This window comes from Camponotus floridanus, unplaced genomic scaffold (assembly GCF_003227725.1).
Source record: "Camponotus floridanus strain SB8 unplaced genomic scaffold, Cflo_v7.5 scaffold109, whole genome shotgun sequence".
NCBI classification, from domain to species: domain Eukaryota; kingdom Metazoa; phylum Arthropoda; class Insecta; order Hymenoptera; family Formicidae; genus Camponotus; species Camponotus floridanus.
In genome coordinates this window covers 626,990-650,256 of record NW_020229225.1, presented here as the reverse complement: position 1 = coordinate 650,256, position 23,267 = coordinate 626,990, and the positions used below count along the sequence as shown (strand labels likewise).

At 30.5% G+C, this 23,267-nt stretch overlaps 1 protein-coding gene across 9 annotated transcripts; it reads left to right on the top strand.

Annotated features, from left to right (window-relative positions):
- On the top strand, nucleotides 1-22,909 carry LOC105249380 (restin homolog). Of its 9 annotated transcripts, none has more exons than XM_011254795.3 (17): nucleotides 1-134; nucleotides 864-1,144; nucleotides 8,372-8,440; nucleotides 9,365-9,517; nucleotides 9,844-10,035; nucleotides 11,086-11,290; nucleotides 11,790-12,003; nucleotides 13,067-13,114; nucleotides 14,440-14,580; nucleotides 14,954-15,106; nucleotides 15,918-15,938; nucleotides 18,306-18,489; nucleotides 18,605-19,276; nucleotides 19,587-19,705; nucleotides 19,781-20,093; nucleotides 20,311-20,462; nucleotides 20,536-22,909. In XM_011254795.3, the coding sequence occupies exons 2-17, from the start codon at nucleotides 892-894 to the stop codon at nucleotides 22,672-22,674; spliced, it is 5,028 nt and encodes a 1,675-aa protein (XP_011253097.1). In that variant the 5' UTR covers nucleotides 1-134; nucleotides 864-891; the 3' UTR covers nucleotides 22,675-22,909. The 9 variants fall into 9 exon arrangements, with proteins under 9 accessions (XP_011253097.1, XP_011253094.1, XP_011253098.1 ...); XM_011254792.3 differs by having other exon boundaries at nucleotides 14,942-15,106; nucleotides 20,536-22,908; XM_011254793.3 differs by lacking the exon at nucleotides 1-134 and adding an exon at nucleotides 433-453 and having other exon boundaries at nucleotides 14,942-15,106; nucleotides 20,536-22,908.
- Nucleotides 22,910-23,267: the final 358 nt, after the last annotated feature.

Genomic DNA, 23,267 nt, shown 5'->3' with positions numbered 1-23,267 from the left:
ATTTTTTTCTGTGCGAGTCGTGGTTGGGTGAGCTTTACGTCGTGTGCGTAAATCGCGTAAACTTTTTTACGTCGTCGCGAGTGAAATGTGAATTTGTTGATATTGCGAATCATCCCGAGTAATATTCCGTTCAGGTGAGATCGCATTTCTTTTTCATTTGCGAGCGCGAGTCCGTGTATCGTTCCTTTGAGGTTAACCCTCTCTCGTCAAATGTGACTTTCCTCGATCTTTCAAAAATTTATTATCGCACGAAATTATTTGCATGGCGTGCGTGTTATCATCGCGAGCGATAATAACGTCAAAACACGCATTCGGTTGACCGTGTCACGTGAATAATGACATTTAATCGCAAGTGCTCGTGATTACCCGCGCTATTTTTTTCCCTTCCTAAGAAAAAAATACGACACTGACAAGAACTCATTTTTCGTGACATAACAAATTTGAGATCGATCGGTTGTTAATTTTGAAAGTTTAACTGTTAATTTAAAAGTTTCCTTTCGTAGTCTTATCATGTATATTTTTTATCTGATATTTGTATATATTTTATATAGATGAATATTTTCTTAGATATCATTGCAATTTTTCTTTGGATTATTTACTAAAATTAACACTATATTGAAATTTATCTATTCCTTTTACACTTTTTCCTAATATTGCATATAATAGAATATTATTTAACATATTTAGAACTTATTTAGAATTTTATTTCAATATAGTTTTTACATAAAATTTAATTTTTATATATATTTTATATATTAAATATATATATTTTTGTCTCTTTTTATTTGATTTTTAAAATAATTTCCTTTATTGTTTATTTTACTATCATCTTTTACTGATAATATATAATATTACTATTACAGTGTAGTGCAGTGATTACATTCTGACAATATGTCAGAATTAGAGTTGTCGGAGGCACAGTCAAAGGCTGAGTCAGAGGCAGAATCATCAGAGTCAAAGTTATCAGAAGGAGAGCCATTAATGGCAGAGCAACCAGAGACAAAGTTATCAGAGACAAAATCATCAGAGCCAAAGCCATCAGGAATAAGGCCACCGTCAAAGATCGAAAGACTTTGCTCCTCTAGGCCACGTAGACCAGATATTCCGCCACCTTCCCCAGTAAAATCAGTGACTACAAAGATCAGTGAGTCTTTGACAAAACTGTGTGCTATTTTATTTTGCTATATATTGCATGCCTGTTACAGTTTTATATTATTTGGTAGTATCTTGTTTGATATGTGCTATTCATTTCTGTGAAATGGATGTAAGATGTATAAATATTTTGCAGATCAATACAAAATGTAGACATTTAGTAATATTCTAGTCAGAAAATAAGTCAGATATCAAGAAGACATTAACATAAACATATACATCTGTTATATTTTTTATTTATATAATATACAATAGTAGAATATATCTCAGAAGCTATGTTTCTCTTGAATTTGTTTCTAATTTTTAGGATTCTTTACATCTCTAGAAATCTTGCCAAGCGTTATTCTCGTGATTATTTTATTACATAAAGTTAGATCGATTTTACTCAGATATACGAATTACAGCGGAAATTAATAAATAAATTAATAAACAAATTAATAAACAAATAATAGAAAGGAGAGATGTGTACTGTTCATTTATTAATTTAGGTATGCTGTAATTTGTGTTTACATAACGTGGGTCCTGAAGAGGATACCACGTGTTGTACAACGTGTATCCCATGCACTAATGTTGTTTTACGAGCGACTCGTTCTCTCTGGAGTACGCACTGCGAATGACGTGTTGTCTCGTTAAAATTCGTCACAGTGTATACTTACACACACGAGAACGCTACGCACGCCCACGGATCGCGCTCGTGACAAGCTTTGCTTACACGCGTGCGAGTCTCCGCGAGTTGACCGCGCGAGTTGTTCTTCGACCGTTCGCGACAACGCATCCCTCGCGAGAAAAAAAACTGGTAAATATCTTTAGTAAAAAGTTATCAAGAATTATATGATTAACGACTTGCTCAAACTTATCACGAATAGTGAAAGTGCTTATTTTACTTATTTGTAAAAAGGAACGAATATTTTTATCTCGGCTGCGCGCAATTTTTTGCCAAAAATTATGGTGAGTCAAGTTAGTCGCTTGAACGCAAAGGTTCGAAGCAAATGGTTTAGTAATTGACTTTAAGGTAATTAATTTAAGGTAATAATTATTGTCACACATTTTTTAACATTTTATAATAATTAGATACATGAATATACAAATACATTGTATCTATTAATAATTATGTGTGTGATATTGTTCTATTATTTATTTCTTTTATTTTTTATTTTTACTTTTTAATTCAATTATTACGATTTTTTTTATATATGTATGTGTATAATATTTCTTCCTAGTTTTTTCCTATGTTCGATCCATAAATGCCGACTAATTTGATTCATCATACTTATTGTTAATCGAGAGTTGACTCTTATGCCATTTTATTTTTATTTTTTAATCAAGAGTGATTCATATTTTTAAGTAATAACTGATTTTTGAAAAATGGAAATAATTAATAATGACAAAATATAATTAATTAAGGTAACTCGAGAATTAAAAATGTATATAAATCTTACTGAAATAACGATTTTAATTTCATAGATATATTTTTTTTAAATGCTTCATTTATAATTAATCCTTATGCAATGTTGCTATCTCATGTCAACTGAAATAAGATATTTACGTATGGTTTATATAAATTCTTAATAATAATAATAATAATTAATTTTTTTAAGAAAAAAGAGAAAAATAAATTCTTGCAATATGTTACTTCTACTAACTTTTAAAAAATATTTTCTTCAATTCTTGGTCAACTTTTATTTCCATTATATACTTCTTACAAATTTTTCTCATTCTCTTAAAAACTTAAATTCTTCCTATTTTCTTCATTATGTTTTTTCTTCTTTCCTTCATAAAAAATCTAAATTTTGTTTTATTAAGTTAGTCATAAATTGTCCGTTTTTTTATTTTCGAGTTTTTCTCCCGCAAAATCTTCATTTTAGATGTACATACACAATGCAAGCAGGTATGAGACATGTTTATCATGCTTTATGTTCCCCTTGTGATCTCGGTGCATCTTTGCGGCGGCGCGTAACGAGCAAAGTGCGTTTTCGCGGCCGTCTCTGTTACATCCAGGGCACGTATCTTACCTTATTGGTGCAACTCCATTGCATTTACCTTCCCTGTACAATCGTGCTGTGTCGGCTGACGCATTGCGATTATGCAAGCCGCTGGTGTTTATTTCGCGCCCGCGATTTCATTCCGCGTTTCGTCTTTTCTTCCCGACTTCCCTTTTTTTTCGATTTCTTTCGTTTCGTTTCTTTTTCTCTCACCTGTGCCTCTTGTAAGAGATCGATCGATCTTCTCAAATTTCGCAACTCGATCGAAAGTCTCAAGGTCCATTTGCTTTTCATTTCTCATTTTATTCTGTATTTAAACATAAAGAAAAATTGCTTGTAATTATTAAAATTTTACATGAAATTAAGAAAGAAATATGTCGAATGCTTTTATTGAAAGAGTGAAAATAAATTTTTACACAATTTTAATTTAGTAGATTAATCTTCAGAGGCGTAAATAAATTTGCTTTCTTTGATAAAATTTAAATAAAAATTTGAATTAAATTATCATACATATAATTATATTTTTAGAATAATAATATAAATATTTGTAGAATAATTTCAATGATAATTTCTAAAAAAAAAATTGAAGTTTTGGATTTAAAATTAGCCAAATATGTGTAAGAGCAAAATTATTGGAATGAAATGCGAAGTTAACACTTTATTTAAGATTAATGGATGCAACCTGAAAATATCCAAATCATCATTAAAATACATATTCTTAGATTTTGCGATATTCTTTATAAATTATATGATTTATTTCAATATCATGGATTTTCTATTCGTTCGCGTTCGATTTTGATCAATTAATTTTTTTCAACGAGAATTAATTAAAAAAAAACGAAGTAAGAAAAGTTTCGACGTTTTGTAATGACGTAATCACCATGGTGTTTTACCGTAACTATGACTATCGGCTAAATATGGAGCGATAAACGTTTTATGAGCGTGTGAGGCTCTGTTGATGGGTTATGCTCATTTCGGGTCGCTTTGTCCATCTATTTGTACAAGGTATTCAAGATATTAAAGCCGGTTTTAAAACTTTCCATTTTGCGGTCTGACGAAAGTCTACGGTAAATATTAAACTATTAAACACATTCGTGATTTATTAAAATTGTAGCAATGTAATGCGACGAGCTGTGTTGTGCATCTCTTTTTATCCTCGCGATTTTAAAAATTTTAATTATAAAATTATTTTAAGAATGATCTTAAAAGCATTTCACTCCTGAAAGCTAATTATTTATAAGAAATATCCGAGCAACATACGCATAATATAAGCGTAGGGCGTGTCGCATTCCACTTATTATGTATCTGTCTGAATATAGAATTATATTTTTTATTTATTCGAAATTATTTTTGCAATTCGGTAGATAAATCTATCATTTAATTAGCATATCATACTTATTGACACGTTGGTTGTAATTGCTTAATCGTATTGATTTATTACGTCATAATTTTGTTACAATGCGAGATGGATTACATGTAATAGCAATAATGGCATCTCCCTATAGCTATTAACCTTGTTTATCTATGTGAATATTCACGCTTGAAGGAGCAAAGCGCCGGTATTCGATGGCTGTTTCTATAGATTACCTTACATATCGAGTGATCACTTGACACCTTATTAACCTTAGATTTAGAACGTGGGATAATCGATATTGGTAAGATCAATCGATGATAAAATCAATTCGATGATATTTACAGTAAATCTTTATTTCGGATATTCTATATATCTTGCCCAGTGTCTAAAAATTTTATCCTAAATTTAAAAAAAAATTGTTTTTGTCTTATTTTAATGTTAAAATTTCAAGATATATGATATAATTATAGAATTTTTGTTACAAATGTTATAAGAAAGAATTGTATTTTTATCATATTTTGAACAAAAAAAAATAAAATTATTTTAATATTATATTTAATATTATAAAGAAATAAAATTATTTTTTTATTATTTTAATATTAATTATTCTAATATTACTTTAACATTGTTCAATTAATTTTTCATTAATTTTTCTTGAGATATACATGATTTGAAAACAATTATATGTATTTAATGAATCTCATAGAAATTATATGTATAATTCAATTATACAATTAATTAGCGGCCTATATCAGAGGCTATAAAATACATAGAAATTTAAAATGTAAAAGCAATTCATTATGCGATGCAAAATAATTCACAGAGACTCGCGAACGAATGATGGCGCCGCAGTTTTTTGCATCAGATTCCATTGATACATTAAATGCGGTTAACACGCTCGAATTAAAAAATATAGTGTATTCTGTCATTGAATCATCGTGCAACGCACATCACGTATGACTCTAATCATAGATTGTCAATCGCGCAAGGTTTCGCATAAATTTACGCGGCAACAAAAATTATATGGAAATAAACGAGTCATGCAAGTTTTAATAAGAAATACACGGTTCTTAATAAAAATATGGGATAAATTTCCTTATTCGAAGATCAAGATTCGTTTCGTAATCTTTTATTTTGTCAAAATTATGTTACATTTTCATATATAAAAATTCACATATAAAAATATATTTCATATATAAAATTTTATTTAATTTTATATTTATTTTATATTTATTTATTATACTCGTATTTATTTATATTTTTATTTTATATTTATTTATTTAATTTTATATTTTATTTCATGTATATATAAAAAACATTTATTTAATTTTATAATATTACGTTTCTTAACATTTTAATAATTAAATAAAAAAAAGTTACTTCAATTTGTCAGCAGAGTTTATTTAAATTTAATAATAATAATAATTTTATTTAAATTATTGCTTCTTTTCACACATGTTACGATTGGACGTCTATCTGATCACATTTTTAATATCGATAAGTACCGTCAATCGCTCGCTCGCGCTTTTAAGAGCAAAAAGCAACATACGCATATAAAAAAGCGCATTTAATGTAGATTGCACTGTGTGATAAAATTACCGGGATTTATGCATAATAATGCCTCTCTGCGGCTGCGGCGGAGATATCTCGCCGCGGTTTGTAATCGCGATTTCATCTCGTCGAACAGAGATTTCGACCCACGCGATCGACCTACTACGACAAGGCACGCGCCCACGCGTCGCTTTTCCATAAATAATTAATCAAGTATCGCGATAAAATCGCCACGATATACCCGGACATATATATACCGGCGACTCCTTTTGCGGAGATTTTTTCGCGGCACGTGCCGCGAAAATATTAACAAGATGGAACTTGGGATGCCGATGCGCAATCGTCACATAAACTACGATATCTTGCCTTATATTTCTATCAAAACTCGCGAAACTTGATGGAAACTTAGACTTTGAGTTGATATATAGAAATATGAGAGGAAATCCATGATGAATTTATAGAAATAAATGATCATTAAATTTAGAAAAAAAATTAGAATTAATAAAATTAATTAATAAAATTTAGAAAATAATTTAGTATTAACGTTATATATTTATCATATTTTTATTTATATACAAATTATTTATATATAAATATTATATATTATATTTATATATTATATTTATATAGTTATATATTATATTTATTATATATAAATATTAAATTATTAAGTATTATATTAATAAAATATAAAATTATTAATTATATTAATTTAAAATTAAATGTACTTTTTTGATGAATAATTTAAAAAAATACAAATAAATGGAAATGGAAAAATAAATAGAAATAAAAGTAGATATAAATAGAAAAATAAATATAATGATAAATATAATGAAAGATAAATATAATGTAAATACAATATATAAATAGAAAGGTATAAATATAACGATATAAATAGAAAGATATACATAAATAAATATATAAACAGAAATAGAAATGAAAAAATAAATTTTTTATGAGAATTTTTGATGGAGATAGGAAAGCATGCGTTTTTTTTTTTATCGATTTCTCAAAATAATAAGATGCGATATGAACGATCATCTAAAAATATCTCGAACGATTGCGCTAGAAATCGCAAGATCTTATCGGCGTCATCTGCACACACCCTGACGCGTCATTAACAATTCTTTTATATAACACTCTGTCTTGAGCTGATTGTAATCAACTTCCGATGACGAGTATCGCAACGACAATTACCAAACCAAGCCCTGATCTATTTCACGCCGAGTCATCTTCCGTTATGTCTCTTCACTTCGTAATTATTAGTAATTAACTTAGCTATAATCAACTTTATGCTATCTAGCTGGCGACATGACATATCTCCAAATTTATTATCGACATTATTCAAATTGACCTTGAAAAAATAACGAGTTGATGTAAATTGCATGTGTATTATATTTAGTATATTAATCATTCACATTATTCTGCATTAATTTGTAATTAGTCTATATTAATCTTCGCAATATTTTCATTATTATTAAGAGAGTGAGGGAAAATTCTTAGATAAATATTATCTTATTGATGTAATACGTTTATACAACAAGTTACACAGATTTGCGAGGTTTTGTTGTCTAAGAATTGTAGATTCCTACGTAATTTTATGCTAAATATAAATCTGGGCGCAGATATTATGTTAAGTTTTTGAAATAAATAGGTTAAAATAATCAAAAAATGATGACTTCAGTTATATTAATGAAAATGTTAGAAAGAAAGCAAATTATTTCCTATATTTTAACTGATGGCTTTAGCCTTTTCTTCAAAATTAATTTTTTTTTATCAATGTGCGATTTTTTTCGAAGGATTTTCTTCCTTCTTTGCTTTCAAAAGCAAGAAAAAAAGGTTAATAACTTCTAACTATATATCTTGGCGAGAAAAAAATCACACATTGACAAATAAAAATTAATTTTAAAGAGAAAAGATAGTATTGTATGAAACCATCGATTAAAATATAGAGAATAATTTACTTTCTCTGTAATATTTTCATGAATAAGGAATAAGAAATTAGAAAATCGTCATTTTTCAGCCATTTTATTCTATTTATCTGAAAAATCTAATGTGATAGGCAATTTCTGCGACCAGATTCGTATTCAGCGTACAAAATTACGTATAGAAAACCACCTATAATTCTTAAACAACTTTTTAATGCCCTTAATTCGCAGACCTGTATTATCATTAACTCAATTAGTGTTAATTAAAATTGATTGGGACAAATTTTAATTAAACGATGGACTCTCGATTATACGACCAAGTAAAACATCTTTCGCGCGAGAGAAACGTTGTTCTTTATTTTCGTTTTTGCTATGATTTGCGTTATTTTGCATGACAACGGCAGAACAGATGGAGCCTCTTTGGGAATCGCGCGGCCGTCAAATAGACGAGGCTAGCTTGCGAAGAGGATCAGGTAAGTGGCACTTTCAAATTTTTCTATGTTCTCGAAGATCGCCATGCAATTATGAAATCCCTGCACCCGCGAGAAAGGTGACAATTTTGAAACCGCTTGAAGTTTAATTTCGCAAGACATTCGTTGCAAAACCGGATTTTATAGCGAAATTCAAAATCGTTCTGCTTTTGCAACAATATTGAATATATATAAAACTTCGAAAATATAGCTATAAATTTATAAATGTTGTAGATTTGTAAAAAAATAGTTTGATGGTGTCGTTTGTATAGTGTGACATTTTTGTTTTGCATTATATTCATATATGTATGTAGATAGCAGATATAATATTACACATGTGTAAAATGTAGTAAATAAAAATTGTAAATTGTAGTAAATAAAAATTAAAAAATGTGTATTACTAGTTCAATATAACGTTGAAAATATCTGCAGATTTTTAAAATCAGTAAATATTTTATAAATGTTTGGCAGAGTTCGAAAATAATAATTAATATATATGGAAAATAATAATTAATATATAATTATATATTACTTATAATTCCTGCAATTCAAAAATTTTTAAGAAGTTTATGTCTGATAATCATTTATAGCATCTTTTTTTTTAAATATAGTTTATCTGTAATTAAAACTAAAATTTTGTAAAATTAAAATATCTTTTATCATTATTTACTAAAATATATAAATGTCTCAATAAATTTTCTTAAAAGACTATACATTTGAAATTTCTCAGAAAGAATTTAAATCAAGTGAATTATGAAAATTCTGAATTTATAATAATATTAAAGTATCTATCATCAAAACTGTGATTTATTTCTAATTTTTTTGCGGGGAAACAAATTTTAAATTATATTTTTAAGTTAGTTAGTCGGATTATAATGTTGTCGACATAGTCGCATTTCAAAGAGAATCATATTGGATCCCGCGCAGATACCAGCGTCGTTTTAACCGAAGACACAGAAAGCTTTATGATCGGTGATCGAGTATGGGTCGGCGGCACGAAACCTGGCAGAATCGCCTACATCGGCGAAACCAAGTTTGCTCCTGGGGACTGGGCAGGAGTTGTCCTGGACGAGCCCATCGGTAAGGACTACCCTAACGATTTTAGCCGATCGTACGAACCGTAGAGCTTAGGAGGGAATCCTGAAGAGATCCAACGAGTATCAGAAATCCATAAATCTTAAAAATTTTTTAAGAATTTTTTTCTATTTCGTCCTGACTAATCAAGATCCAGCACAATCCACATCATATCTCTTTCCACCTCCGAAAGAATCTCCATTAATCGCGAGTAGAGATCGGCATATTCTTTAATTGACAAAGATAAACAGAGCTAAAAAAAATAAATTAAAGAAAAATAAATGAAAGAAAAAATTGGCGAAGCTCACAGAAGACGCGATCTTGAACTGCAGGGAAGAACGACGGTTCGGTGGCGGGTAGCCAGTACTTCCAGTGCGAGCCAAAGAAAGGGATCTTTTCGAGGCTGACCAGGCTGACCAGGGCACCATTGGGTGGTTATCAAACGAGTACGACCTCGACGCCGACATCGCCACCCGAAAGCATCAGGGGCAGCTATCTCGGCAAATCCATGTCGCCGTCTTTGAGTAAGGATCGCTGCAAGAGATACTCGCCACGTCCGTAGATATCTAACTAGCGTTGCACGCTACACGCCACAAGTTTTATTTAATTTCTTGATCTTGACTCTCTTTCATCCCCTCTCCTTCCTATTATATTCCTAAGATATCCGATAAATAATCCGAGAAAAATATCAGCTGATTCAAAATTTAAGTAAATGACCGACATTATTAGAAAAAGATCAGCCTTAAACAAATACTTTATTTAAAAAGTTGCAGCGCATATTTTTATCAAAAGAAATGTATTATTTTTAGTAATATATTAAACAAAATATTAATAGAATTGAATAATAAAAGGAAAGCTAAAGGAGATGAAAGAGCTAGTCGATCATGTTATATGTTAAAAGCTTCAGGAGTATAAATATCATTATTTTAGTTATAGCATTATGATGTTGCTTTAAAAAACACGCTACCACATAAAGTATGCAATTTAGTGTAAAAGGGTGGAGAGATAAATTTAGTTTTTTTGATCGCATAGAAATAACTTAGTTTTGCGACATATTATTATTTAATTTTGAAAGCTATTATTTAATTTTGAAAGAATAATTTAATGCACTTACATCAATAGAAGATACTTTTATTTTTTATTTGTAAAAATTATTTACAAAAGAAGCAACTAGGTTATCTAATTTTTTAGAAAAGCAAAGAAATCCTTTATAATTTTGAGTGCAATAAGTTTATTAATCAAAAATATATATATGAAACTAATTAATATTTACATATTCATAGGAAGCGAGAATACAGAAAAGCAATTAATTTTTCGTGCAATAAAAAAATAATATTTCATTCCTTTATCTTGTATAAAAAAATTATAAATTTAATTTAAGTTAAAAATAATTTTTTTTCGTAGCGAATATTTAAGAAATAAAATACAATAAATATATATTTTGTATATTAGAAGCATGTGAGACAGAGCTGTAGGATTTAGTTTCTTCTTACATGAAAAATTAATCAGCTCACGTGGCTTTTAAGCATGAATCACCATTATTGATCGCGGATCGCTAAAAACTGTGAGCGCAGATGTATCAACGACAAGCTTGTCCTCGTCGATGTCACAGAAGGATGAGCTGAAGATAGGTGATCGGGTGATAGTATCGTCGATGCAGGGTAGCAAAACTGGCGTGCTCAAGTATCAAGGGCCCACGCATTTCGCCGGGGGTGAATGGTACGGTGTGGAACTGGACGAGCCGCTCGGTAAAAACGACGGCTCCGTCAACGGGAAAAGGTGTGCATTTCCCTTCGAGTCTCGTCGAAAAACATCCCCCTTTCCCTTCATCGCATCCTTTACTGCACGAGATGTCTTCGCGATCGGAGCAAACTGTCAGTTGCTCCCCAAGAAATCATTGAGCTTGCTAGTTGCATGAAAGATCATTAAAAGGTGTTTTCTCTTTCCCTTCTTAATTTAATTAAAATTCAAAAATTATTAATAATTAATCAAGTGCGAGTGTCGAGCATAATCTCGAATTTAATGTAAGGTGAGAATTTTAATTTTTAATTTAAAGTGTGTAAGAGAAAAAATATTTCTACCTTTAATTTGAATTTCTACGCAACGTTAGGAATCTCTCAAATAGTTTTCTTTCATTCGATTCCGTCACCAGAGCATGCATGATCTCGAAAACGCTTGGAATGATCAAGACACGCATAGTTCGCATAATCTCCCCTTATTCTCTGCAATCCGTGCGTTCCCGAGAGACCCCGCGGAACTAACCCACCCGTTGATCCAGATACTTCGAATGCTCGTCCAAGCACGGCCTGTTCACGGTCCCGCACAAGGTCAGCAGGTCGCCATCCGCCAGAAAATCGTCCATGGTGTATAAGCCGAGCGGCGGCACCGCCGTTAACATTCCCAGCCTCCAGAAGAGAAGCAGTTCGCGCGACTCGCTCGCGTCCAGCATCGCCAGCGTCAACGCGAAAACTAGTTCGTCGATCGGCACGAGGGTAAGGTTCACCATGCCGGAATAAGGGAATGAGGAGGTGCATCTGTCATCGCTGTCAGCCCTATTTTTCTATTAATTTAGCTGTAGAGTGTGTTGCTGATGATGTGTCTCGTTGATGATGTTCGATGTAATCAATCTTTAAGTCTCTTCCCTTAAGAATATCGTGGGAAACCTTCATGTGTTCGTTTTGATTTTTAAATCAATTTACGAAGGATTTTATAAATTTTATTGAAATTATTCTTTTCTTGTACTCTTAATTCTTCATTTTTTAATTCTTCTCTAAATATTATAAATAAGAAATTAAATCTATTTTCAAGAAATCGTTTAAATTCTTCTCTTTTGACTTTAGAAATTTAAGATTTATTTCAGTTTAATATTATTTCAGTTAAATGTTAAATGTTAATAAGAGATTTAAATGAGTTTTACGTCTAAATTTTAAATTATAATATCTGAACTTTGAAGACTTAATTTATTCTTCTTGAACGTTGCATCTAAATTTTTCTTTAAACGTCCCAGAAATTTGCTAAAGCCAAAAGAATTCTAAAGTCAAAAGAATTTAAATTAAACAGTTCTTGTAAAAATAGACACAGTCTCTTGTATATGGCATTTAAAGAAGAATTTAAAAACGAAGAATTGGGAATACAAAAAATAATAATATAGAATAATAATAATAATTTTTTATAAGATTTATTATAATTATAATTATATTACAATTATTATAAGATTTATTATAATTTAAAAAATTAATGTTTTTAAATTAAATTTCAATCTTTTCTTGTATTGAATTCTTCACTTCAATTTAAATTCTTAATTGAATTGATTTAAATTCTGTTGAATTTCTTAAAGGTCGATTACGGTAAATTGTAGTCATCGTTTTCGCTTTTTATAGACAGCCTGTACATTTTCCTTCTTTCTTTAACAAAAATGATTGTATCTGAAAACGTGCGTTGATTTGCGAGATTAATGTATTATTAATTGTCTAAGGTTGCCGTTAAGACTTTTGTGCACGATCTTATCTTTATTTATTTATTTATTTTTTGTTTCCGTTTACATGAAAATTGCAGAGGCCTGGCATGCGCATGTCATCACTTGTTTCACGAGATTCACTGCAGGTGAGACCGTAACTCCAATAATAGCTCCTGATTAATTCATTATCCCCGCCAATTAGAAGCGATCGCTGATAAGTCACCCCTATCGCTCGCAATTAGTTTCGTATATTAGAATAATTAGCGAGTCGAATTAGACAATTAGCGAGGATTGTTAATGTCGCCCTGTGTATGATTGCGTTTTATTTATTTATTAATTTATTGTCATCGCTCTCGTTGGAGCTTGTAATATATAGTCGATCAGTGTGTATATAATGTTAATAAAATCCTACATCCTCTTTTTCTCTCCCTCGTAAATTCTTTTCTTTTATTTAGACTCTAGGTGAGTATATCTTTTCGCTTCTTGCATCGCGATAATTGAAAGTTTATCGTTTTTGCATGCGATGCAATTTTTCTTTGGCGATATCGTACGAGATTATTGGCAGCTGGATTAATTTTCCACGACCAGTTAAACATAAGTCCGACCGTAATATTTGCGTTGGCGTAGAAACGACGACCAGCATCATCGAATCGATTAATCAAACTCGATCGGATAATGCGATGTAACGTATTTGATTTGTATTGCTAATCGCGCGTTGTTGATCCAAAACGTCATCTGCGTGTTTTAATGGCTATCTCGCTTTATTAAAAACTCGAATAAACTAAATGATAGCGTAGCAAAGTTGTTACATAACAGTTATTCTGACAATTGTTATTTCGACTAACTATTATTTAATTTAATAGTTTAATTCCAATTTAATATTTGAGAAATTTAATGTCAATTTTATTTGACACAATATTTTTTATTTATTTTGCTCGAGTATCATTTATAAACTTATACAATGCGACAGGAGAATTGTTTTATTTATTTATATTTTTGTTTTAGCTGACATTTCGTGACTTTTATAAAAAATGTTATATCGATGTAGGAGAACCAATAAGTATCACAAGCTTGTTTCACTAGTTTGTAAAAATTTTCATGACGTAATAAGCGTTTTGCCTTATTTTAGCTTGTTCGATAGCTTTTATGAAAAGTATACCGAAGAAAATCGAGAAATAGATTATTTCAGCTCTGCATTTCTTCTTTACGTCAATTCCATCGCTTATAATTTATGTTAGATTATTTATCGCGTAAATTCCATATAAATAATATTAATATAATTCCATATAAATAATAATATATTAAAATGATTGTTAAGATAGATATTATAATTAAGATGGAAATATAGTTGAAAATGTACGTTATCGCGCATCAATAATACAATAGAACGATTTTTTTCCTAAAATCCTTCCTTAAAAATTCTTCACGGTACTTGTGTAACTTTGAATTAGAATCTAACTCGTGGTTTTAGGACATTCTGAAAGAGAAGCAGCAAGAGATAGAGCTTCTGCGAAAGCAACGAGATTTGGAGCGCGAAAGGGTCACCAAAGTAGCGAGTCAAGCTGATCAAGCGGAACAATCGGCGCTTTCTATTAAACAAGAGTATGATAAGGTAAGATATTTAAATTAGGAATATGAAAAAACTTGGTGAACTTTTAAAACATCTGAAATTTCGAAATACCGCGTCGCTTGTTATGTTTTTTTTTGCATGTGCTGGAAGCACCCCCTATATATTTTATTATTGCTTTATTATAATTATTATAATTATTTTTATAATAATTATTATAATTATTTTTATTATTGATTGATTTATTATTTTATTAGCAAAATTCTATCGTACGTCTAAAATTATTATTGACGCGATAAATTGAAACTTTAGATTGCCAAAGAGTTTTGTTTCAGTTTCGAAATCCTTCTGTTCTGTTGAGTTTTATTTTTTTTTCTTCCATTTCTTCGTCGTTGACGATGTTTAGTATCGTGAACAGATGCAACAAACGGTCAACGAAGCGGAGTGCACTGTCAACAAACTCGTCAGCGAGAGAAACGGATTGATGGTACAGCTGGAAGAGGAGAAACGGAAGTGTGAAGATCTTCTTTTCCGCTTCGAAGAGGAATCCGTTAATAAAGACGACATACAGGTATGTGCGTTAATATCAAACATAGTATATATACATAGTTATGATTATTTATCAAGTATGATAAAGGCTGAGTATCTCGTTAAAATACTCGGAATACTCGGTAAGTATATCCATGCTATTTGTCAACTTTCTGACAATAATAACAGTCTCACAGATTCTTATTCATTTTATTATAATTTAATAGTAATTTTAATAGTAATTTTTGTTTACGAATGTAAAAATTGACCTATGAGAGAAAATTTTATGGGCCATATTTTAGATATTTAATTAGGACGAATAATATTAAATTTCAAGTTTTTGTTACATTATCTTAATTTTCTTCAAAAATACGTTTTTGCTTCAATTAATAAATATGGATTTTCCTGAAAATCCCATATGGCATTAAAAGAAATCCCATAATATTAGATGATCCTGTATATTATTCGGGATAAATATACACTGCTTTCGTTCGAATGGGATAAACGGTGGCGGGTGATGTAAGTTACAACACACGCGTGCTTGGCTACATCTTGGCAACTTGGCAGAGAGCTTAGAATTAGCCCAGTAACTTTTCGCAGCAGGCAAAAATATAACTTATCCCTTGTTTTGAATAAAAGATTATTTTGGACTTGATGCATTAATTATATATGCAAATATAAAACTCAGCAAAAATATCAACGTAGAAAATTATTTTTTTAATTTATAATTCCTATAATTTTAAGTTTTACATTAAATAATCTCGAATGAAAAAGGAAAAATCTGTAATTTTTTGAAGAGAAAAGAATACATTCAGTTCTTCGGTTAATTTGGCAAACTTACCGTTTATTTTCAGAAAGAGAGATCTGAGCAAAGTGTGAGTATCCGACGGGTATCCTTGGCAGAAGTGATCCAGTTTTTCAGCACCGTTAATCTAATCATCAGTCTATACCTGCATCTTTGCATTTCGTCGCAGAGCTTTTATCGAAGATCTAATTGATGTGTACAATGCGCGACAAACGCAAAGAAAAACGCTATCGCTGATTAATTTTGCACCGGCCGTACTAACAACGCCAAATTACACAGCTATATCGAAGTCCTATTAATCTTGAAAGAAACATGTGCAATATATTTGCATCGAGCATTTAAGACAATTTTTTTTAATTATAAATTGTGTACAAATTATATATCGTTAATGAGTACTTTTGTCACGACTTTAATGTGACACAATTGAAATCTTAATTTAACAATATTAATTTAATCACGCTTTTGCTGTTATATAATTGAGAGAGCTTCATAAATCACATGCTTTATATGCACAAAGCTATTATTGGAATGTGTTCTGCAATTACCATACTTTATAATAACATATTTTGAAGATTAATTAGAATCTGGAAAATCTTCTTAATATAAAAATGTCGAAATGAGACAATAGTTTACATTGTGAGCAGTAAGAATTAATCGCTAATGAAATAATTACAAAGAACTTGCATTCTCAGCTTATAATTGTTACACGAGAGAAAGAATATCGATGTATTATTTTTTTTACTACTCTACTGATTTTTCTCTCTGAGTTCCTTTTTATAAATAGATATTACTATCTCTGTTATTGTTAGATATTAGCCAGTTGTGATTATTAATGGCAATTTTCAATTATTATACACATAAATAATTTAAAGCATTTCAATTTTAATGATTTTTTAGGTGGCGCGATAAATTATTTCATCTAAAAGAAATTATTAAATCTAATGCACATTTGAAGAATAAAAAATTAACTTTATTTCGAGAAATATTTATATAAATAATTTTTGTCTTACATTGTTTTTTTTTAATTTTTACGTCACGAAAAATGTAAAGTTAAAACAAAATTTAAAAAAGAGGAAATATCTTTCTGTTTCTGATAATAACGAATCTAAATTTTACAAATTTATAATAAATTTATTATAAGCGGAATAATTAATTCAACATTAATAATTAACAAAAAACTTGGACTACAATAACAAAGTATGCTTGTAAGCAGTTATGTTAATATGGATTTGAACGGAATTTCAAACTCTACATGATACTGCATTATTCAATTCTAATGGTTTACAACTCGAGAATTATTGTATAATTTCGATATTGTTATATTAGGATTTTTTCTAAGCTCTAATTTTTAATATAATTAAAATATGTTACACAAATATTGTCCGTAATTGTGTAGAACACTTTACATTCTAATTTTATAACTATAAAATAATATTATCGTAAGCGTTACATTTACTTGTTTATTAATTATAGTTATTAATTATAGTTATTGTATTTATTTATTTATTTATTTATTATATGCATTTTGGCTCATTTATTTATTATATGTATTTTGGCTTTCTTTTTAGTTTTTGTATTTCAAAGCAATTTATATTATTTAAATAATATTTTTTCAATATTTTTTGTTTGTAATACATGTTCGTACACTCAAATATCAAAATCGAACAATATATATTTTTTTTTGCATTTTGAATACACACGTACAGTTATTTATCTCTTTTATTCTCCAACCTGATTAAACATTGGGTTTCTTACATATCGACAATCATTGTGCTTTGCATATTGTGCTTTCTTTTTTCAATATATGCGCTTTCGAGTATTAATACACTTATTATCTCCATAATTATTATTAATTTAAAATAATATTTCTTTCAAAAATTATTTATGTTATTCAAACAAGCTTACATATTAATTCTTACATAATAAAAACTTTAATAATTAAAATTTCAAGTTTTATTTATTTATTTATTTATTTATATTTTATTTATTTTAAAATAAATTTTGTTCTTTACGTGAAATATATAATTTTTTCAATATTATAAAAAATTGCACAATGAATTCAAATATTCTATAGTAATAAATAGTAATAAATATTTTGTAATTTTAGATGATTAATTTTTATTACAAAGTGCTATTACTTAAATTTAAGAAAATATGATTTATAAAGTCTATGTTGAATAATATTTAAAAAAAATAGGTTCTTACACAAATAAAATATTAAACAAAACCAAATATACATATAATTTATTTTAGATGATTACACATTATATTATTATACGAGTTCTTTAAAAAACAAAATATTTATTTTTTACAAGAGATTAATATTTTATATTTTCTAATATAATGGAGAAAATTATACGTTATAATACTCGAAACGCGAATATGCTATGTATTTTGTACTTTCTTAAAGACTAAACAGCTTCCCTTATCATGCTAGGTCATAAATACTGTAAATGAAAGCAGGATCAAGCAACTCGAAGAAGAGCTCGCTGAGGAGCGACGAGAGCACGCCGTTCAGTTGGAACGCGACAGTATCAAACTCTTTGAAGCCGAGGAAGAATTGACACGGCTGCGTAACGAAATCAGTTGCACAGCCAGCTCGCACAATTCTCAAATTCATGGTAATCCGTGATAATCCTTAGATTTAGGCACGATTATATCCAAAATCTTTTACATTTAAGATTAATGCGATTTTATTCGCCTTCTTTTCTCGATTTAACTGGATCAAATTTTTAGATCTGGAGAGTCGTAATCAAAGCTTAGAGGAAATTAACAATAACTTGAAGGATGAAATGCAAGTAAAATCAAATACGCTAAACCAATGCATGGAGCGTATCCAGCAACTGGAGCTTGTGCTGAATAAAACGCTGGAAGAGAACACGTCGCACAGCGAATCCGAAAGTTATCTGAAAAATGAATTGGAAGCGGCTAGACAAGGCCTACAGAATAAAGAAACATTGATAGAAAATATGAAACAAGAATTCGAAAAGAGTACGAATTTGTTGAGCGAGGAATTACGAAAGTCGAAAGAAACGATCGAGACGATGAAGAGAGAGAGCGCGAGTGAGAAAGACTCGTTGCTATCAGAGTATCGACAGACAATCGAAGAAAAAGATCGGTTGATCCAGGTAAAGACCGAGCAGTTGGAGAACGAGTCCAGGAGGCTGTTAGAACAGCAGAACGTGGTCCTGGAAAGTCTAAAAACCGAGAATATTAAGCATATCCATGAACTTTCAGAGTCTTTCGAACAACAGTTGCGTGCGAAGGACTCGAAAATCGAAGAGGTCTCGCAACAACTCAGTCAGAGAATGTCTGAGACCGAGAAACTATTGGTCGAATTGGCCGCTGAACGAGAGCTTCGCAAGAAGAAGGATGAAGAACTGATTGACGCTCTACGAAAGTTGGAGGGTACTATGAAAATTATTTAATCTAAAAAATTGATTAATTATTAAAATTGAAAAAATTATCTTTTACTGCAGTTGCAAATAATTTTATTTTGTAAAGTTTAAATTTTTCTTATAACTTTTATTTATTTTATATTTATTTATTCTTAATTTTTAAATATCTCTCTTGATATCTAGCAATTAATTTGTTACAACATAAATAACTTTTCCATTTTATAAATAAGCCATAAAATATATAATAATAAATACTAATAATATAAATAAAGAAATTAGCGAGATAAAATATTATCTAATTTATCGCGTATATTTTACAGAGTTAAGTATGAAACTCCAATTGGCTGAAGAAAGTAACAATGCGTTGACGAAACAGATTCAAGATTATAGAGCCAAGAGTGACGACAATGTAAGAATAGTTCACGAGAAACAACAGTTGGTGAGCACATCTTTTTTTTATTTTATACGAATGTAACATTCAAGATTTTATTCTATTGCTATCTTATCGGTTCAGGAGCAAAACTTAGCTAGTTTAATTGCCTCCGAAGAAAAATCTACGGCACAATTAAATAAATTGAACGAAGAGCTGAAAGTGAAGGACCGAGAGCTCGCGGAACTGCGAAATGCTAGCGTGGCGCAATTGGAAGAAATAACTAAACGTTTCGAGGCTCAAATTAATGAAAAAGTTAAATATATCGATGAGATAAACGCTGACATCACGCAGAAAGCTTTGATGCTTGCTAAACTGGAAAAAGACATTGCTGATTTAAAAGCAATCATAGCGAGCAAGGATGAGGAGATTAAACATCTTCTCGAAAAGACTTCAGGTAAAATTAAACGTGAGATATAGCTTGTTAAAAACATTAAAAGAAAAAATTAAATTAAAATTATATAAAATACAGAATAAATATTTTATTATAATTTATATTTTTTTTATTAAAAAATTTGAAATTTGAAAAGAATTATAAGTTTGTTCAATTCTTAATTCAATTAAAATTAATTATATGTTAATTTTAACTACAAGACTGCTTTTATGTCTTTTAGAGTTGCAAGATGCTCTCACGTTATCTGAACAAACGAAAACGAATTTGGAATGCGAACTTCGCGTATTCGAGTCAAACATGCAGAATTTGAATCAACAGATCGCAAGATCAGAAGAGAAAATATCGCAATTATCATCGCAAAAGGAAAAACTGGTTAGTATACAAAAAATGATTGCTTGATGATTAATTATCAATTTATTAAATTCATAATTTAATTCACTTGTAGGAATGTGATGTGGCGAATGCGATTAGTAGCTCTGCTGATTCATCGGAACAGCTATCAAAATATAATGAGGACTTGCGGAAAAAAGAGAAGGAACTCGACGAAGCTCGCGAAAAGATCTTCCATATAGAATCTACGTTGAGACAAACAGAGGGAAAATTGTTCAACACCGAGACGGAATCAAATAAAAATGCAACGTTAGTCGAGCAATTGCGCTCGGAAAAATCAACCTTAGAGTCACAAATAGATGATACTAAAAAATCAAATGCAGACTATGCCGAGAAAATTCGTGAATATAAACAAAGAGAAAATGAATTATTGACAAAATTGGAGGAAAGCGAACATATCAAAACAAGTTTGGAGAAGAAATCTGGTGAAATCGCTGATCTTACGGAAAGATTGACAAAGAAAGAACAAGAGATTGTTAATCTTTCTGAGGAACACAAAACCTTGCAAAGTTCCCACGAAGAACAGATATCCTCATTCCAGAAACAAATTGTGGACTTGTCGACGGAATTAACAACTTCACGCGACGAGATAACAAATTTACAAAAGTTGAAAAATAAATTAGAAGCCAATCAAAGTGCGAATCTATGGTCAATTGAAGAATTAACAGAGAAACTGAAAATCGAATCGGATAAATCATCAAAATTAGAGGACTTGATTCAGGAGAAGAAATTGAAGTTACAGGATGCAGAAAATAAATTATCAGAATTGCAAAAAACACACGATACTTTGGTTAACGATAAAGCGGTAGTCGATAAGAATTTAACTACATCTTTAAATACCATGACCAGCACAATAGAGGAATTGAACGGTAAATTAAAGGACGCTGAAAAAATAATTGGAGATAAGACGGATGAGATGTCAAAGGCAAGAACAGAGATGGAAAAGTCACAAGCACAAATAATTGAGATGGGCTCTACAATCTCTTCCATAAAAGAGGAGCTTATTCGTAGCAATAATGAATTGCAAAACGCACAAGAAGTAGCTGCACAGAAACAAAGCGTGACAAATGAATTGACTAAAGATAAAACTGCTTTAGAGAATTCAGTAAAGTCCTTGGAAACTCAATTATTGAATTTGCACGAGGAATTAGACAAGAGAGAGAAGCTTCTGGCAGAGATGGAAGTTACGATAAAAGAATTGGAAACTTCTAAGAAGGAAGAAATGCTGAAGTTACGAAATTCGTTGGAATGTGAGATTGTAACAAAGCAAAAGGAAGTTGAAGACATGAATAAGCAAAATAAAGAGCTAGAAGAAAAATTGCGATTATCTCAGGACGCTGTAGATAGGCACAAATCTGATTTAAATGATAAAGAGACTATTATCGGTAAAATAAAGGCGCAAATGAAGGCTTTGGAAGATATGCAGGTGGAAAGGATCAAAGCAGAACAAGAATCGCGAAATGAGGAAACCAAGTTGAAACAGATTGAATTGAGTGGCGCGAATAAGCGGATCCACGAGTTGCAAAATGCAATGAACACGTTAGAGAAACAGTTGAAGGAGCAAGCCGATTTGGCAAGAACTATGGAAAATAATGAGAAGGAAGTGAAGAAAAATGTCCAGAATCTGCAAGAGAAGCTGAATGTCGCCAAGACAGAAGAGATACGACTTCTGAGCGAGCTAAGTCGGTTGGAGAAGGAGAACAAGCAGGTCACCGCGAAGTGGATGGAAGCGACAAATCAGTTGAAACTGTCGCATGAAAATTTGAAAAATACTTATGATGGGACAGGTGACATGAAACAACAACATATTGCGAAGCTGCAAGAAGAGAACGACACCGCAAAGAGTCAGATAGATTTTTTGAACTCCGTGATAGTTGATATGCAACGTAAAAACGAAAGTCTGTTGTGTAAGATCGAGGTTCTCGAGATGGGGGTTCCTGCTAACGAAGCCGAGGATTATACTCGAAGCACGCTGGATAAGCGAACGGCAACGCCCCGTATGTTCTGTGATATTTGCGATCGGTTTGATCTGCACGAGACGGAAGACTGTCCCCGGCAGGCTCAGGATTTTTCGGATAGAGTTCCGGAGAAAGTGCCGAAGTCGAAGAAGCAATCCGTGGAGAGGCCGTATTGCGAAAACTGTGAGATGTTCGGTCATGACACACACGATTGCGACGATGCCGAAACATTTTAACGTTACGTCACGTCCATAAATCCATTTTGTTTGCTTGCCAAGATCCCGCGCGTAGCTAGAAAAAGATCTGTTTTAAACTTTACAGAGTATATACATATATTTTTGTATGGCAGATTTTTCGATTGTATCCTAAATCTCTGAGTATATATGAGTCTTCCCATGTGAAACGCACTTTAAAATTGTAAACAATTTTTATGTTCCCTTCAAAGGTAACGCAATTTTAACAAAATACTTTTTATAAACATTTTTTGGACACATAATTATCCTTGTATTATTATAGAATCCGAAATTATACCATGAAAAGTTATTAATTATACTAAAATTCATTCTACGATATGTTGTTATATTATTTATTGTATATTAATTGGATTGTCTCAGAAATTATATGCTTAATGTAATTTCATTGTTTTGGAATAGAGAAAAAAAAACAATTTAATTATTTTGCTAATGTTTAATTTTTATGCACAGAAGTATTTGAAGGAGCATATACGGTGTTCAGACAACAATTAAAAAAAAGTTATTGAAAAATGTCAACAAAAGTTGAAAAAAGTAATCATTACATAAATTGATTGACCTTGGGTCTGAAGTCATGT